The sequence below is a fragment of the Triturus cristatus genome, chromosome 4_2, assembly GCF_964204655.1.
Source record: "Triturus cristatus chromosome 4_2, aTriCri1.1, whole genome shotgun sequence".
Lineage (NCBI taxonomy): Eukaryota > Metazoa > Chordata > Amphibia > Caudata > Salamandridae > Triturus > Triturus cristatus.
The window spans coordinates 438,617,348-438,636,238 of NC_140586.1; the positions used below are offsets into that span (position 1 = coordinate 438,617,348).

The following is an 18,891-nucleotide window of genomic DNA, read 5'->3' on the forward strand; positions in this document are numbered from 1 at the left end:
CGCAAGTACCAAGGATTGATTGGGCCCACCCTACCCTCACCCCTCGGAAAGACATCAAAGTGCAGTAGGAGCGGGGAGTGGTCCGAAATACCCCGTGGCAAATGGCGCACCTCTCCCACCCTCCCAACATAGGCCGCCGGGACAAGGACATAGTCTAGTCGTGAGAGGCTACCATGGGCTCCCGAGTGGAAAGTGTACTGCAGCTGCGTGGGGTGTTTTAAGCGCCAGCAGTCCACTAATCCAAAAGTATCCAAGAGGCCGGGTAGCCACGCCTGTGCCCGGGGGAGGTCCCTAGGGGGGTGACGATCCACGAGTATTCCTTTTAAAGGATCATTTCCCTCACCCACTATAGATGGCATGCTTCATCATCACAAACTTCCTAGCACCATAATACCTAGTCACGGTGTGGGCTACAACCCTCTCACTGAGAGAGAGAGGATCACAGCAGATATTTTCCGAGGTGTAGTAAATACCCTATAATGAGCTGGGTGCAGTGAGGTAAGCAGAGCATGCAAAAAATGGCAAGTTAATTAAAACGGGATACATGTTATGCATGTACCTTTATTAGTTCGCCCTGGGTCAGGTTTAAAAACGAAAGACACTGCAGGAAGGATCAAACCTGCGGAGGTGTGTCACCAAGGTAGGTCAAAATGTTACTGCCAATAACCCTCAGATGAGGTGTTGCAGCATTTGTCAGAACCTATACTGATAATGCTTCTGCTTCATGGTTGTGTTCAGAAAATAATTTAGTAGTATAATGTAATAAAAAAATATCCAGCGGTCCTCTGTGATTCTAAGAAGGGGATCTACTGGTGGTCACCCGTAATTGTTGTGTGTGGTGCCTCAACTTGGGCCCTGGCATGGGGCTCAGGGTACTCTCTATCCTTTTAGAGAGTTAAGTCCGGCTGTATTCGACTACAGGTTTGAGGTATCCCCAGCTCATTATAGAGTATTTACTACACCTCTGAAAGCATCCGCTATGCTCCTCTCTCTCAGTGAGAGGGTTGTAGCCCACACCGTGACTAGGTATCATGGTGCAAGGAGGTTCCAGTTAATGAAGTATGCCACCTATGGTGGGTGGGGGAAATCGTCCTTTAAAAGGAATACTCCATCTTAGCTAGGTTTTAGAAGCATAAAACAAAGTCATAAACAAATACTGCCAACTCTGTCAGCACATAAGATGAATAGAATTAATTATAGGTCAACAAGATAAGGCAAATATGTGCAGAGGGGAGACAGTCAGCATAGCCACTGAGCGTCCGATGAAGGGATGTTTCTGACAGCTTTTATTGATACAAACCACAGAAGGAGAGAACGCCATTAATCATGTAATACAGATTAAGTATTGAATATTTGTCCAATCAGAGGAGGCCTAAGCTGCTTGATACCTTTTATGGTCTGAGATATACTGTTGCTGACCACGTGCCCTGAGTAGGTGACACTTTTGGGACTGTCCAACCTAATGAAATGTACCAGCCTTAGTACTTTTCCATAGAAATTATTGCAATATCTACCACGTAGCAGTTTTACTTCTAAATATGGTATGCTGAAGCACTTGTGGCTAAGCTGGCATCCTGCACTGTTCGAATGTGGTTCTTGACAAAGCCTTGCGCTGCCAGAGCATTTTTGCTTCTACACCATGGAAAAGTACAAGCATTTGTCTAATGATTTTGTGTCAACTTTGTGCAGGCCTGTAGATTGGACATTTGGTATCAACTCACAAAGATGGTTTCCCAGGTGTTTTATTCTGTTATATAGTGTTGAACTGGGAATTGACAATGGACATTGGAATTATTCTTACAGGAAGAGCAAATGTACAGGTGTCTACATTTTGGCACAGGTGCATCTTACACATGATGAATGCAATGGCATTCTCTTGTTTATCCGTAACCGCGCCTGAAGATTTGCTACCACTACTTCAGGAAATATTCAGATTCACAGGGCTGTCTGGTCTGAATATCAACTGGGATAATACTTAAACGTTTTCCTCTATTTTGACACACATGTAGCCCAGTCTTGATATATTCCTTATGCTAAGTAGAAGATTTGGTTAAATGTCTTAGGCTGACCCTGCATAGAGATGCTGCAGAGGTCACCAGATTAAACAATGTTGAGGAGCTCTCACAGCAGTTGGAGTCATGGATTCGACTACATTTATCTAAGGGTGGGCTAAGAATTCCACTCCGCCTGTGGAGTTCCCAGAGTTTTGCCCATTCAGGTGCAGTCCACATTGCATAGCCAAAGTCCAACCATTGATTGATGCTGCTGGATGGGTGGGAGCCTGACACTTGAATGGACTCACTGTGCCTGTGTGCTAATTGGATTGACACCATTAGTAACTGGCCTTTATTGCTATGTGAGGTATCAAATGCTATCCTGCAGCCACATTGGCACGCTCTGGATCTTACCATGCTGGACTGTGGTGGACATGTATTACCTTTTGGAAGGGGCAATACTGCTGTTGACTTGTGTTTGAGTTGTGTTGTGTGCCTTAAATCAAAATGTTGTTATAGCACTATTGAGACTTGCTTGATATCTGTTTTATTCAATTGAATATAATTTATTTAAAAAACAAAAAAAAGAAATGTTGTTTCCATAGGCAGAAAAATGCTGGACTCTGTTCAGTGGCCTCTGCATCACGGGGCTTTTTAGAGGCCTTTTGAAGGAAGGTTTTATGACGAGCCTCACTGAAATGCTTACCCCCTTTTACATTTTCTAGACACATATCTCCAATGTGTCCAGAGCCCGCTGGAATTGATGAGGCACTGACTAAATAGCAATTAGGTGAGTTCTATGACTGTGGCCTCACTGTTACAACTGAGGACACACACACAGCCAATTCTTCACTGTTTTTAACCAGCACCATGTTTTTAACTTGTGCCACGTTTTTAGCTTAAGTCACATGATTGATATGATTTACACCACTTGATATGCACATACAATGTGTATTATCAAACAGGCACTTCTGCTCAGCAGTCACTAGTGATCTTCACCTAAGTATGACAGCAGAATACTAGTATATGTTCACAATTGTATTTAAGACCTATCTTGTTTTTGAAATGTTGTATCTCCCCTGCAGGTTGCCCATTGAACTTGCGGGCACATTTCCTGCTGATCCACTAATTGGTAGGTAGGTTCTCACCGTACCACTGGGTGTAGATAAGTTTCACATTATGTTCCTGAAGAATCGCCACTGATTCCCCAGACAAATAGGCGAGAAACATGTTGACCCACCAGGAGTAGAGCGCCATTATCGTGACCCATTATAGTCAGATAGTCGCCTCTCCCCCACTTTTTAATCAGGCAGGGAACCTGCTAAAATAAAGGTGGTTCCATAGGACCCCTGACCCATTTTAATCATCCTACTCACTACTACATCCAAACACACTAGGGCCCTCACACCCACGGCACCAAACGGCTTGGAACAAAAGATCTCCGATGAAGAGCCCCTTTATGGGTGCCCGTCGAGTATGGCAGCGCCGATCCGACGAGGAGCAGGCCCATATGATGAAGCATGACACCTAGCTTGCTCTGTGTGTGAGGGCACTAGTTCCGAAAGGAGGAATTCCTCTCCTCCCACTACTCAACTGACAGTTCAGCCTGCCTCAAGTGACTATAACTAGGTCTCTGACTAAGATTTTGAAGGCACCAAGGAACTTCAAACCCTTCTTCCTTTTGACCGTCTAGGGCATGTACGCAGGACCTTACCAAAAGCCCATTGTCCCCTCCCTTTGGAATCATTATCAAAAGGTTACCCCAGTGCCTCAACCCTACTCTTTATGATTCTCTTATCAGACCCATCTCTTTCCAGAGATGTGCCCAGACCCCTTTCCAGTGACCTCGCTCTGAATCAAAGAGAACACTTTGAAGTGCACTGAAGAGCCTGGCTTTTCTTCCTTCAGTGTGCGTCCCGCCCTGCTCACCGCAATGCAGCAATCCACAAATCTGTCTGGGGGGAGTCCTCTACCTCCTTATGGTACTCCATTCAGCCCTAGGTCTCCGACAATGGAACCCAGAGTAAAACATGTGTTGTACCATTTACAGGCACTCATACATTCAGCATACGCAATCAACACAAATGCACTGCACATTGCTAGATACTAACTAGAGGTAGGTCAAGGGTGTGTTGAGCACACAGCAGCAGACCTTTACATGCATGAGCCTGTAAGCCTCACTCCTGTGATACAGGTAAAAAAGCCTGTTCCCTTCTACTGATCACAACATGTAATGCTGCCCCCACTGAGCTCATGCCACTCACCTCTTGGCAAAGGAAGTAGCCTTTCACCACTATGAAAGTAGCGTTTGGGCACTCCTCCCAGCCCAATCAGACATCAGTCCATGAGATATGCCTATGTGATCATCTGTGTTTGCCAATGACAAATAAAATCAGCACCAGGGTTACAGACATCGTTGGAGTTGGGGCACTCAGGGTAGGCATACAAATACGAAACCGCTCTGTCCCAACAATATCTAAATAGAAGATTAGCAATATTTGTAGAAACAGACCACATATTAGGCTTCCCAGTTTTGTCACATTACAGCTTTTCTTTTATAACTTTTTAAATGATTCTGTTATTTTGAAACCCAGGGCGGCAGTCTAAAATATTATTTAGCTGCAAGCTTTCTGTTCATTCAACCAAAGCTTGGTAGTCTTTTAAAGTTTCTTGTGCAAAGAAGTCAGGGATATTAATTCCTGACCCATCAATCATTTATTTTTCACATTTAATTCATTCTCTTGGCTGCTTCTTAATCCTCTGGCATGCACAGCTGGATTTTACCTGAATGTGCTCTATTGGCAGCAGGGTTTACAGTGACCTGCCAAGGGTCTCCTGCCTGTGAATTCAGAGACATTGACTCATATACCAGTCAAGATTAATCAGAGACGGAGAACGAAGCCAAATTGTCTGTGTGGAAAATAAAAGTAAGATCAATTCAGACTCCCAAAAACAATCACAGCATTAATTAGCTTTGTGTGCTTTCTCTATTCCTTTCCCTTTGATGCAAGTGAACTAGTCTGGTTTTCGATTTGTCAGAAATTATATGTGTATGAGTTCTGCGAAACGTAGGATTATTATCAAACAAATGAGCAATCTTCTAAGAGTATTTTGGGTTTTCCTTTCATGAAGGTCTGGATTTGCAGATGTGTTCTATGCGGTTAACATTGCCTACAAGGAATGACAGGAAGATGTCTGAAACACTAGACGATCCGAATAACAGACCATTATTGAGGCATCAAAATAAAGCTCTGAGATGTAGGGCCCATGAACGCCACAGGCAGCAGAATTGGATTTAGACAGGTTTAGGTTTGGTCTGGTATATGTTAGCTAATGTTTTCACTGTAGGACCTTGATGCTTGAGGTCTAATAATATTTTTCTCAGTTGGTCCTATTTTGTAATGTCTAGAACATCTGCACTCTTCTTTTCTGTTAAGAATGATAGCCCTTGAAAAAAGTCTAATTTCCAGATTGTTTGTGATGGAAAAAAATGAAGGTCCCTGTTAGGCCTGGCATCTTTTGGCATGGTTTACCCTGTCATTTTGCCTCTGACCTTTTTTGTTTGGGCACTTTACCACTGCTGACCAGTGCTAAAGTGCAAGTGCTCCCTGTCTATTTTATTTACAAGTAAGTCCTCAGTACAGTACCCCAGGTCAGTGGCGTTGCCAAGGCCCCTGCAGCCCCGCAGTGCGGGGGTCCCAAGCTCCAGGGGGCCCCCGCAGCACAGTACCCTGGCCTGAGAGCACCTAAGAGAGCCCAGAAGGGCCCCCCATGTATTTCGCAGGGCAGCCCCTCAAGTTTCCTTATGCCACTGCACCAGGTGCGTCCAGGGCCTGTAAATCAAATACTAGTAGTGTGTCTGCAGCACTGATTGTGCCACCCACATGAGAGCCCTGTAAACATATCTCAGGTCTGCCATTGCATTGTTTGTGTGTACACTTTTAAACTGCCATTTCGACCTGGCAAGTGCACCCGCTTGCCAGGCCCAAACCTTCACTTTTATTACATATAAGTCACCTCTAAGGTAGACCCAAGGTAGCCGCAAGGGCAGGGTGCAGTGTATTTCAATGGTAGGACATGTACTGTTGTGCTTTACATGTCCTGGTAGTGAAATACTGCTGATTTTGTTTTTCACTAATGCTAGGCCTATATCTCCCATAGGTAGGCATTGGAGGTGCCTTGTAACATCTTACAAGTGTATCTGCCAATTGGGAGCTGCACGTAAATTGGAGTTTGGTGTCTTTGGACTCACAATTTAAAAATAAATCTTTTAGTGAAGTTGGTTTTTAAATTGCAGGTCTGAAAATGCAGCTTTTGGAAAGTGAGCATTTTCTTACTGTAACCATTCTGTGCCTCTGCCTGTTTCTGAATACACATCTGGGTCAGGATGACAGTCGGGCTGTTTGTGCATTCACTCTAGACAGTCACCCAAAGGGAGTTGAGGTGTACCCTGCATATAATGATGGCCCAGCACCAGGCTGCTGGGCTTTACTGAACTAGAGTGGTCGGAGGAGAAGACACTGGCACCTGAATAAGTCTGTGCCGATCCTCACACAAAGAAGTCTCCACCCCTGTAGTGTGTCTGAAGCAGGACAGAGGGAAGCAGGGTCTTGTGAAAACTTCCTTTGACGTTTGCCTACTTCAAAGGCTGAAATGGGTATAAGTACTCGACCCGGGATACAATATACGCAGAACACTTCTGGGTTGAATACATTCAGCCACAAAGAAGAGCTAAATTGCTGCCACTTTGCTGTTTGCTTTGCTGTGTTAGCCTGCTGCTTCTGTCCTGGGAGTGAAAGGACTGGACTTTGCTTTTTTACATCCTGCTTCCAAGTTTCTCCAAGGGCTTGATTTGAGCTTGCCTCCTGTTAAGAAGTCTCAGGGCCATCAAAGACTTCACCTGCAATCAACTGGACTCTGCTGCTATGAATTCTACTCTACCAAGTGATGCCAAAGCCAGTTCCTGGGCCATTAGAAGTGAGTTCTGGTGAAACAAAGAAGAAAATCCATGCTTCAACTCCAAGTGTTGTACAAAATCGGCGCAGCACTGCCAAAACTAAAAGCGTTTCCGATGCCTGCACCGGAGCATGGTTCCCAGTTGACACAACAACCATGGCTTACAACGCAGGCCCCAGCTTTTCATTAAAAGCACCTTTGAAGAACTGCTGCTGCGTGAGTCTTGAACCCTGTATCCCAGAAGTCCGTGACATATCGCCTCAATTCCAACACAGCGCCTGCTTCAACACTGTGGAATCAATGCAGAGAGCCTTGACTTTCAACGTGTCGTCCCTGGGTGCTGATATTTTCATTGACACCCCAGAACAGTAAGAAACCGAGGTATCGTACCTGCAGACGATGCATCAACTCGCCTGCCTAGCAGTAAGGAACTGACGCATCACCTGCTTTTTCAATGCTTCACTTCCCCTGCACCTCACATCGTCTGTGATTTTTGAAGTATATAAGGTACTTTGTCCTTATCATGTGTATCCATTGATTTTTAAGAACTACAACTTTATTTAATCTTTGAAAATTCATATCTTGCCTAGTGTATTTTGGATTTTTGTCATTTTGGTCTTGTTTTATTCAGATAAATATTGCCTATTTTTCTAAACTGGAGTGGAGTCCTTTTGTAGTGTTTTCACTGTGTTACTGTGTGTTTGCGCACAAATGCTTCACACATTGTCTGACTGCTTTGTGCTAAGCTACCAAGCGGGTGAGCATGGGTTATCTTAGGTGTGTAACTTACTTACCCTGACTAGAATGAGGGTCCCTACTTGACAGGGTGTAAACCACCTCTAACTAGAGACCCATTTTCTACAGTCCCAAATCATAAAGATTTTGAGGTGACTTCCTCTTGTAGTACTCCTGATCTACTTCTGAAATCGAGAAGTAAGCCAGAAGTAAACCAAGGGCAGCTACTAGTTTTCTCCTGGAATTCAGTGGTAAGCCAGGAGTGCTACAAGAGTAAGTCACACCTACTCATAGCAAAAGCTTAGTGAAGCGTACCCCATATATTTACATATACTTGTGGAGCCAGGAGAGTAGGATCAGCACATTGATTATACTGCTCCTTAGCTGCTGGCCCAGTAATTGGCTAGATGGCAGACAAAATCATCCACCATAAATAAGTGATTGGCCGGCATGGCAGTGTGGATGCTCTGCAGACAATGAGAACATATCCAAATGGAGAAAATAAGACTCAGCAACCATCATGTCATTGTTTGGAAATATTACAGTATTGTAATGTTTCAGCAATTGCCACATATGAACTGTCTCCTAAAGCTCAACCAAATCAAGCGCTTGTTTTGTTGTGACATCGTTTTTGCAAAACTTTATTGTTGTGAACACTGCCAGACCCTCACAAATGTAAAAAACAAACAGTGACTAAAACCAAAAATATGTTTTAAGGTTTAAAGGAGCACACATGGCCACAGTGGTCCTTGGCACTAAAGGGAACTTCTTTGTGTGTGGACAGCAGAATGCCATCACTCACAGTGACGTTAACCAATGGCTGAAGTGGGCTGACCTATTTCCCCATTCTGTATAAATGACACAAAAACAGGACAATGGGTGGAGAGAGCTGGCTGAAACCCCCTACAAGTATATTATACACACATTTTAGTCAAATTAAAAGGTCTTGGTTAACGCCAGACCTAAAAACAATATTGAATACTCTCCTGGTCCTTGGAGCTAGGTCCATGCTATATCCTGTAAGGAAATGCACACTAAAGATGTAGACGACCTTCAGATCTTTTTGCTATAGGGTTATAATTGTGTACTGACTTTAATGTGGTAGGCTCATTCTTTGGAAGGATGCGATTACAACATTTTTGAGACTCCACTACCAACAAACAGTCGAAATACACTAATGTCCTTTCTCTGACATGCTTAGAGTAAGCTCACCTTGCATGAGGGAATATTTTGACAGCACATTTGCATCAGAGAACCATGCCTTCATTTGACATCCGTGACTACTGAAATGCAGTGTTACTGAATGAACCAATCTTACTGGGAACACAATGGTCTGTTCTGTGGCGTTCATTAAATTAACTAGCGGTATGTAGGCATTTTATTCACAGTTTGCTTCAATCAAGTAAATAGAGCTCTAGTACCAGAAATCAATGATTTATGAAAGGAAAGGTCATGGCTTTGAGCAGATCATTGAATGTGATAGGGAATCATCTAATGAGGTAGGAATGTCACAAAGATGCAAAGATGTTGCCACCTAACCTGCAGTCTAGAATAGGAAGCTACTGCTGGGTCTGGCTTAGTGGACTAATGCATCTGCTATTGGGGCCTGTGTTCGACCACATGGTCACAGGTTCAAACCTTGGAGGGTCCACTCAGCCTTTCATCATTCTGAGGTCAATAAAAGGAGTACCATTGAGTTAGGTAACAATAAACATCTGTTATTCAACGTCAGGATACCCTTCTGGGTGAACAAGTGCTTTACAAATACAAGTTATGTTATTCTGCAACTTCATCGGGACACGTCTGGAACGTGGACTTGTGCTACATACAGGGCTTTAAGTGGGCCAGGTCTCACTGGTGCTGAGCACTGGCAGTGTTTCAAGATAGCTGTTAGACCTGGCACCATTGGCGTGGGTCTCCCTTCCATTTTTGCTGTTGCCTCATATGTTTTTGCTGGTGTTAGGTGCTTTGGGCACTGTGCCACTGCTGTCCAGTGCCACAGTGCAAGTGCTCCCTATTGTAAATGAATGTATTGATTAGTGATTCCATGATTGACTGATTTGGTTTACTTGTCAGACCCTAGTATAGTGCACTGAGTGTGCCCAGGGCTTGTAAATCCAAATGCTGCTGGTGGCCTTGCAGCCCTGGTTGTGCCACCCACAGAAGCAGCCTTGTAAAATGTGTCTAAGGTCTGCCATTGCAGAGCCTGTGTGCAGTCTGGTACTGTCATGCTGACTGGGCAAGTGCACCCACTTGCCAGTCCCTAAACCTTCCCTTTTCTTCATATCAGACACCCCTATGGTAGGCCCAAAGGGCAGGGTGCATTGTAAGTATAAGGTAGGACATGCCCTGATGTGTGTGGCATGTCCTGATAGTGAATTACAGCCATTTTCGTTTTTCACTATTGCAAGGCTACCTGTTCTCCATAGGCCAGAATGGGCTGTTAGATTATTACATGTTTATAATCTTAACTGACTCAGAGAACATGGTAGAAATTCGAATTTAGTATGCCTGAAATCAGAATGATAAAATACATCTTTTAGTGAAGTTGGTTTTAACATTCTGTGTTTGAAAATACCACTTTTAGAAAGTAGGTATTTTCTTGTCTAACCATTCAAACCTGCCTCTGCTAGGCTGTGGGTATTGCTTTGTCTGGAGTTTGAGTGAGAGGACTGGGGAATTCCAGGAGACAGGGTGAGGTGTCCCAGTGGTGAATAGAGAGATCTGCATCCAGATGGGTGGGAGGAGTTACACCTGAACCTTGAATAGGGCTGTGCCTGCCTTCCACAATGCTGGCTCCACCTCCTGGGGAGCGGCTGATGTCTCTGCCCTGCACAGTGAATTAAGAGAAGGAACCCTGTCAACAAAGTGCTCCAGGACTGTACTTGCCTTCCACAATGCTGGCTTCACCTCCTGTGGGGCGTCTGATGTTTCTGCCCTGCACTGTGAAAGGAATGGAGAAGTCTGGTAAACAGAGTGCTCAGGAACTGGTTTGGACTGGGCAAAGGCCCCTCTCCCCTCAGAGTACAAAGGATTTTTGGGTATAAGTAGTGGGACCCTGATCCCAAGAATTTAGATCACTTTTGGAACAAGAAGAAACCTTTACTGAGGAGCGGAACCTGAAGAAACTGAGGAGAGACTATCCCTAAGCTGAAGTGCTGCTTGGGGGATTGGCCTGCAGTGGTTTGCCTGACTGCCAAATGAAGGAGAAGAGACTTTGTGTGCTTATTTCAACTTGTAAGGCTCTCCATTGTCTTGGAACAGAGCTTGCCTCCTGCTGGAGTCTCAGGGACAACAGATTTCAACCCCCAGCTCCCCAGAGTTCTTCGGAAGTGCCTGCTGCTGTTTAGGGCCTTCTGAGAGACTGTGTGTCGCAAGGAGCTGGAATAATACAAGCGAGCTGCAGCCTGGCCGCAGAGTAAGCAGTGAAATAACAGGTTGATGTTTTTTTCAGTGTAAATTACAATTTAACTTTAATTGAAGTTTCGATATAATTTGGACTTGCAGGCTGCACGACTAATTATTATTCACCAGACAGCGAGTGAAAACGAAATCACGTGAGGCTCCGGAGGGTGGGGTTTCACAACAGTCACTCCTATTTTGGATGGTTTATTGCTCCCTTGAAAGCAATCCTTCGTCAAGAGTTGGACAGGCTGCTTTCATTTATGCAGCCGAGGTTCGTTCTGAATTTCCGCAGAGGAATGTGAAGCCTCAGAGTGTAAACCTCATTTGTTAAGCAGAAACATTTCACTGAGTGCCCTCGAAGCGCAGAAGCTTGAACAGTACAGTATGACAAATTGAAAAGGAACAGGCAGTAACAGTGACTAAATGTGGGTATTCAGCAAGATGACGTCTAATGCTACATATTGGCCAGACAGCCCCTGTACCACTCTTTGGTTGTGAAGCAAGTACTCGGAGGCAATGCCCATTGCTTTACACATAGACCCTTCCATTACACAACCCGATCCTTCAGAGTGGGGGTGGTCCAGTGCTCACATGACTGCAAGGAAGAACCGTTTAAACTTTACCAAATTAAGTTCAAATGCTCACGTTTGCATACACGCAGTTCAGCTCCACTGGTTTTCATTTGCTTCGGCTCGTGTTTTATGATTGTTGTAAGATCGTCCGGCCATTTCGTTTCCCCTTTGAAGGGGCATCTCCATGAGGCATTTCAGACTGTCTGAGTAAGCTGAATTCCGGCAGCTCCTATCCCGAGCTGCTGAGCTCGTTTGCCTTTTTAGTGAATGTTGTCCGGGGTCTCCTTTTGCAACTGCTGTTCTGGGGGTGAGCCTCGTGTGTTTTGCAGACACCTTGGAGAAAGTATGAGCTGCATAGCAGCATTGGTTTGTTAAAGGGTCTGAAATGCTGTGAAAATGATATCATACGTGTTTTTTCCTAGAGATGATTCTTCTTTCACTGCACTTCACTTCCTCTTAGCCAAACTTTCAAATGGGGTGCCGGTCATGGAGACCTGCTCCTTGAAAGTATTGCTTCCTATTCAAGTGATAGGCAATGGCTATGAGCAATCAGAGGTTTGGGGGACCTCGTAGGGCGCACTCCACCAAAGCATAAAATGTCTGTAGCTTTTCATGTTCACCATTGATTAGCAATTGATTTTTTGGGGTGCTTGTACCTATGCACATATGTCTAGGGGTCACCAATTACCACACTAACCAAGGCTTATGCTGTGGCAAATATGAAAAGAAGAAAATAACACGACTGAACGTTTATTATGGCTAATATTCTTCGATCTGTCTGCTATACTGCGGTGTTGGCTGGAGTCTCAAATGAAAAGCTCAAGGGGAACAGCGACAGAGTCCAAAGATGACACCTTCTGCTCTGGATTCTGTAAACGTTGTGCTCCTGTTTTCTGTGGATTCCCTTTTAACCCCCCCCCTCCGTCCTCATAGCCCAGGATTGTTCGCATTTTTGATTCTAAGATTTCATGGTGGATCAGTTTGTCCCAGTCCTATATGCTCCCACTTTCTGTTTAATAGTTTTAACTGCACCCAGTATGCACTCTATCATATCTCCTCTTCTTTCTAAGGCAATATTTGCTGCATGCAATAAAATCTGCATAAGTATGCTAAGTATAATAAATGGCAATGCCTTTTATTTATGTTTTCAAAACCTGCAAGCGGTGTTCCCGCGCTGCTTGCAGGTTTTCAGAACGCATAAATAGAAGGCATTGCCATTTACAATGCCAAAAGCTCAAACTCTCGCAAATGCGAGACCTATTGCATTGCAAATGCTTGTTCTTATCAGGGAATAATCCAGAACCTTTGGCAGCTACAGTGTTAGCACCGTGTCTCATAAGGAGCTGCCCCAGCATGCGTGATTACGCCCATTTCCGACATTCCTCCTTAGCAAGAGGAGGCATGTGCATTTGTTAATAGAGAAGTGCTGAAATTGTACAGCGGGTCTGATAAGGCCACAATGGCCTCGTTGATTAAGTCATCACTCTTAGAGATTGACAGCTGAATTCTAATCTGGAACCCTGCTCTGACTGCTCGCCCCATTATTTAAACCAGCTCGCTGTAAATACCGCTATTATGACATAAAACCTATTGCATGAAGATGCGCATGTGTTGCCTCCCTCTGATTCTGTAGGTCAGTGCCCCTAATTCCGACAAAGCAAACAAGAATACAAATATTAATATTAATAGCACGAATTGATGCTTTGATTTAGAAAGATGTCATGGCAGTGATGTTCGAAAATGAAAAATAACACTTCATTGGAGGGTGCAGGTGATGAGAAGTGATTACTGTTTACAGTTTATTCTGTGTCGCAAAGGAAGCCAGAGTCTTGGCCCGGGGTTTTTCTTTCAAGATGCTTGTGTTTAAAGTAGCTTGATTGCTTGAATTGTTTTCTTGCAGGTTCTGGATATAGTCCGGTTCAGCGTCCGTTCTGTGCTGCAGCGCATCTGGAAGGTGTCTGATGTCGAATGTTTACATTTATACCGTAGTTTTAACCGTGTGCTAAACCGTCTCCTGTGGAGCCATGGCCAGGGCCTGTGGAACTGTTTCTGTAATTCAGGGTAAGAACAATGTCTGTTCTGACTGTAAATCTTCGAAAACCACGTCACAATCAGTCTCTTGTCGCATCCCTTATCCTACTGCTATGGTACTGAAATGTTAACCTCTAAACGATTGTTATGTGACAATTGGCACCTAGTTTCCAATCCTGAATATGTACACCCTACTGTTTGTGACGAATTCATCTGCAAGGTGCCATATAAATTAACCCATTAAGTGCTGAGACTTCCACCTGCCCCAGCCTTATTCAGCCTTTTTAGGTCTGGCATTAGCCAAGGCCTTTTGATTTTAGTAAAATATGTATAATATATTTACATATAGGGGCTTTTAGCCACCTCTCTTCATCCAATATTCTGTTGCGGTGTCATTCACATGTTGCTTCCAGCTCATGGTAGTTGGTCAGCATACTTATGCCACTAGTTAACTTCGCTTTGAGTGACTGCATTTTACTCTATCACAAGGAGCTCATACGCACACAAGCTAGTTTCCTTCAATGCTAGTGTTTTTTTTTTACTTTATAATTACTTTAGTGTTGCCTTTGTCTTTAGAGCCTGATGTGATAGCAGGGGGACCACAGGGCACTTTCTAGTTTTATGAGATCCAATCTCCTGCCAATGCTGTTGTAAATTCCTTTAGTAGTGTCTTGCTTTTCTGACTACTGCTATTTTACATCACACCAGATTGTGTAATTTTGAAACTCTTCTGTATCAGGTTATCCATCTTTTTCTTTTTCTTTTTTCCATTCTCTTCTTCTTGCCTTGTTTCCTTCTTTCTTTGCTAATAGTGCGCTCACAACGTGCAAGTCGCTGCCCCCGCTGAAAAAGACTCACCAGGAGAGAGACAACTTTGAATATGGTTTATCCAAGGGATAGCCCTTTATCTTTATTTACACAACTTTAGTGAGAAAAGAGAACCATAGTTAAGCAAACCTTACAGTTATGAGAACACAGGAAAGATGATCAGCAAAAACTGCTCAAAGATTGTGCAAGCAATACAACAATTGTGCATAATGCCAGAAGGCCCCTATTCCCTGTCCATCTCCCATGACCTGAACCAAGGGCATCCCGGGGATTATTGGCTAGCAACCTTAGTGGAAACTTACCCTCCATCTCTCAGAGGGATGGACAATACCTGAAGTTCCATACCAACACATACACCAGGGCACTGCATAGCGAGCTGTCCCTCCCTGGGTCCCTGTCACCAGGCAAAACCCCCAAAATGTTCAGCTCCAGGGATCTGGCGATAGGACAGAAAGGTCCAGGGCCACCAGCAGGTCAGTTCCCCCCTCCCACATACACAGTGCCCACCCAAATCAACACCCCTCAAAGGGGTCAGTTCAGTAAATCAGTCCCAGATTTTTGGGTAGCCCCCTTTCTCTTCCGACACCTGGCAAATTGCCCAAAATGTTCAACTCCAGGCATCTTGCCCAAAATGTTCAACTTCAGGCATCTTGCCCAAAATGTTCGACTTCAGGCAGCACTGGGTAGACAGAAAAGTTCCAGGACCACCCACAGGTCAGACCCCCCTCCTGCCTGCCCAGTGCCAACACAACTCTACTTCCCTCCAAGGGGTCAGTTCAGTAAGTTAGTCTAAATTGTTTGGGTAGCCCCTTTTTATGCTGCTAAAAATTCTGCCACAGGGTGAAGAGGTCCCTGGTGATCTCGCCCTCCCCCTGCTGCCACTGGAGGGCTTCGACAATGACTCCAAAGACTGTGCAAATGCAGATTGAAGAGCTTGGGGCCCTCAGATAGAAAATGTACCCAGTCACCAATACCCCTGCCTCAGCTTTCGTCATTGGGTACGTGTACATTGGCAGACTACCCCAGCACCTAAAACTGTAGGCCATACCACAACCTTAAAGTGTAACATTGGACCACCCTAGGAGCATATGTCAATTCGATCTAGCAATGTAAGTATTCCACCAGATCTCAGTTCCTCCCAACTAGGAGGCTAACATGCCTTCACTCAACCACCTTTGTCCATGGGTGGAAGTTCCCTCCGTGCCCCTTTGGCACCTGCATAGCTTACCTCGGACTCCATAACCCAGAAATGGAGACTGCCATTGGGCTTTTACTTTGACATTTCAAACCTGAGGTAATTTTTCTTTTTTTTGCCTGATGGTAGCAACTAGCTATGCCCACACGTAGACACATAGTTTGAAAATTGCTCCATAACGAGAAATTCACCTTTTATCAAATAACATCACACCTTGTGGCCTGAGCCACTTGGCCAAACTTACCCGGGAATGATCTTCAACCAGGAGTTTGCCTAACGGCTAGGGCGGTCAACCTCGAATCTGGGAAACTGGGTTCGAGTCTCTGCAATGACGCTGAACATCCTGTGATTCTGGGCAAATCACGTAATCTCCCTGTGCCTAACAAAAATGAATGTGTCCTGATGTAATGTAATTGGTGGTATGTATAGCGCTCTGATACCCGATGCCTTCAAGTCAAATTTGCGGTATATAAAACTCTGTAAAAAAAACAAAAACAAGTTTGCATAGCAGGGGTTGGCTCGCCACTTACCTACCCCCATCTTTCCTTAAGCAGACAGCCATAAATTTGCACCTCATCTGATCATGGCTCCCAGTACTACAGGTGCACTCCCATTACTAAATAACAGGCTGAAGGTGTATTCCTGTACAAGCTTTGACCTCCCTACCGGAGGATCCCTACTGATTCCCAGTAAGGTCATTCTGTGGACCTTTGCATGCCAAAGGAAAGTAACCGATCATCCAAGGAAACTTGGTTCTAACCCATATCCCAGAGACACTCTGTGGGGCATAACCTACCATCAAGTTTCTGCTGCATACTCACTCCCTTCTCCTTAGCTCGGTCCACTTTCTTCTGGTGGACAATTGTGTGCCAACATGCTTAAAAGATGATGAAACTCCCACCTCTGCATTTCAAGGCCAACCCAGTTCTGGCTTGATGATACAGTAGCGTCATTAGGTGGGGTTCATGCACGAGAGCATGGTGGCCTCATAAATAGCCACTCAAAAAATACCTTACTACAGCAGAGCTTGTAAAAGTACTCAGCAGGAGTAAATGTATGCCTGTACAGGGCGAGCAACCCGGAGCAAGGATACCTGCTATCGCCCACTGATATCGCTTGGCAGCCCCTGCATCCACCTCTATGTTCAGCAAGCACCAACCTGAGCTGGGTTGAGAAGTACCCCTTCTTGTATCACTTAACTAGACCCATTATCCGAACTGAGTGTTCCAGGCTACCCTTTGTGATGTGGCAGAACAGGAATATTAACTTCACCTGGAGACAATGAAACACATGCTCTGGCTTTGTAGAGTCACATACTTGCTGGGTTTACTGAAAATGGAAAGCCTCACCAATTGACACAAACTTGACAGAGGCTACTCCTTATGTGAGAGATGGTGCTTTCTCCTTTCACAGTTAAGACTCATGGTTAGATGTCCCTCAGGACTATAGAATGCCTGACTCCACTATGAAAATGAGATGCACGTTGCCTAAATATCCAGCACCTGAGATGGTGCCTCTAAATTGTACCTCACTACTGCCTCCAACACAAACCACTCTTTAGAGGCGGGACCACCTGTCTGATATAAATCATATCGAGACACATCTTGTTATTAAGTACAAGACTAGGTGGCTCATTTTAGGCCTTGCTAAATCATTCACTTTTGTCCGCTATAGGATGTTATACTTCATGTTGGTCTGCAGACTCGCATGCCGTCTCCTAAACCTAGTATTCCTCCCTTTGGTAATTAGCCTTGCAAACATGCTCACTTACAGATATTGTCCATTTTGGGGTAGCATTGAAGAATGCAATATATTCCGTTCTGAACTGGCACAGACTGTAACTCAAACTGTCAGTTATGAACATTCGGGGAGGGCATCCTATTCCCTGGACCTTAAAGTAAAGATCATACCAAACCATTAATCTCCGTTCTTAAAGGGAAGCTCATACAGCTAAAAGGCTTTCTGTGATCTATACCTTCTCCCCCCACCCCCCACTGCATTGGTCTTCTGGAATTCTGCGCAACAAATATAACACCAGCTTATTATAAGACCTACATGTCCTGTTTTATAATAACCCATTCTTTGCTTTTTGTATCATTATTCTATGTATTGTTTCTGAAAACGCGCACTCCTACCCCGTGAACAAAATCAGAACACACTATAGGGTGGACCTAAAGAATAAATCTGGTCTTGACCCAACAACAGAACCTTAAATACATGGCCATCTTGAGCTCTACAACCAAATAGGATGCTAGACAGCCAGGGCCCATACACAAACCGCAGAATGTATATTTTCAGATGAGCGGAAAGCTCATTTTGGAAATACTTATGTAAATTTCTACGACTTGGTCTCCCATCACAGAGAGACATTCTCGCAATGAAGGAGTATGGCTAATACAGCAGGCTGTGTTTTTAAGGCTTTCTTTACTCTCTAAAGCACTAGAACTACACCCATTGCCTTGGGGTCCCTTGACTTCTTTCAGGCCAGTTTGGGGAAGTTGAAAAGGGGCTGCTCATGTGAATGGACCCTTAGCTCCTACCCATGTGGCCAGGGAATATATTTTCTGGGCAGGTCTTAAACTTAAATAACGTTTCCAGTGCAATATGAAGGGTTTAATTTGCAAGAGGTAGATATGAGCATATGAACATTCATGACAATATCTGCATGAGTACTGCTGCACAAGGGGTTGAACTGTAAGCTGTGGACATACTTCTCCTCTGCCAGCACTGTACCTTTCCCTGCACAAGGCCAGAAAACACAAGAGTATGCAAAGGAAAGGTGGGGAGAGCACAGCCCTGGGCTCATACTTTTTTTTTAAAATAAAAGGAACCCTCTCACAGATGGACCGGTGCTTATTTTGAACTTATGGTTTTTGGTGCTTGGCACCACCATTTAACTGCCAATGCCTGCAGTTATGACAATTTGAAACATGATGGCACTGTCTGTCTAATTTAGAGATAAGCAAACACAGATCACGATGTGCCCAGGCACAGGCACACTTACACCAACACATGGCTTCCCAGTTCTAGGGTCCAATTCCTGTGCAGTGAAACTCTTGATTCTGCATGGAAACACGAAGAACATCCGGGGTGCATGCCTGGGTGCGTGGACTGGACCCCTGACTGCCTCTGTCCTGTGGATCCAGCATGTGTGCAAGACAAGTTACACAATCTC

At 44.5% G+C, this 18,891-nt stretch overlaps 1 protein-coding gene across 1 annotated transcript in view; it reads left to right on the forward strand.

The window, feature by feature from the left end:
• The window catches only part of TTLL7 (tubulin tyrosine ligase like 7), a 925,222-nt gene that overhangs the window by 824,000 nt on the left and 82,331 nt on the right, over positions 1-18,891 (forward strand). Inside the window, exon 21 of the mRNA XM_085600119.1 lies at positions 13,563-13,723. Within this exon, the coding sequence (XP_085456245.1) occupies positions 13,563-13,723 (161 nt within the window). The remainder of the gene's footprint in view (positions 1-13,562; positions 13,724-18,891) is intronic.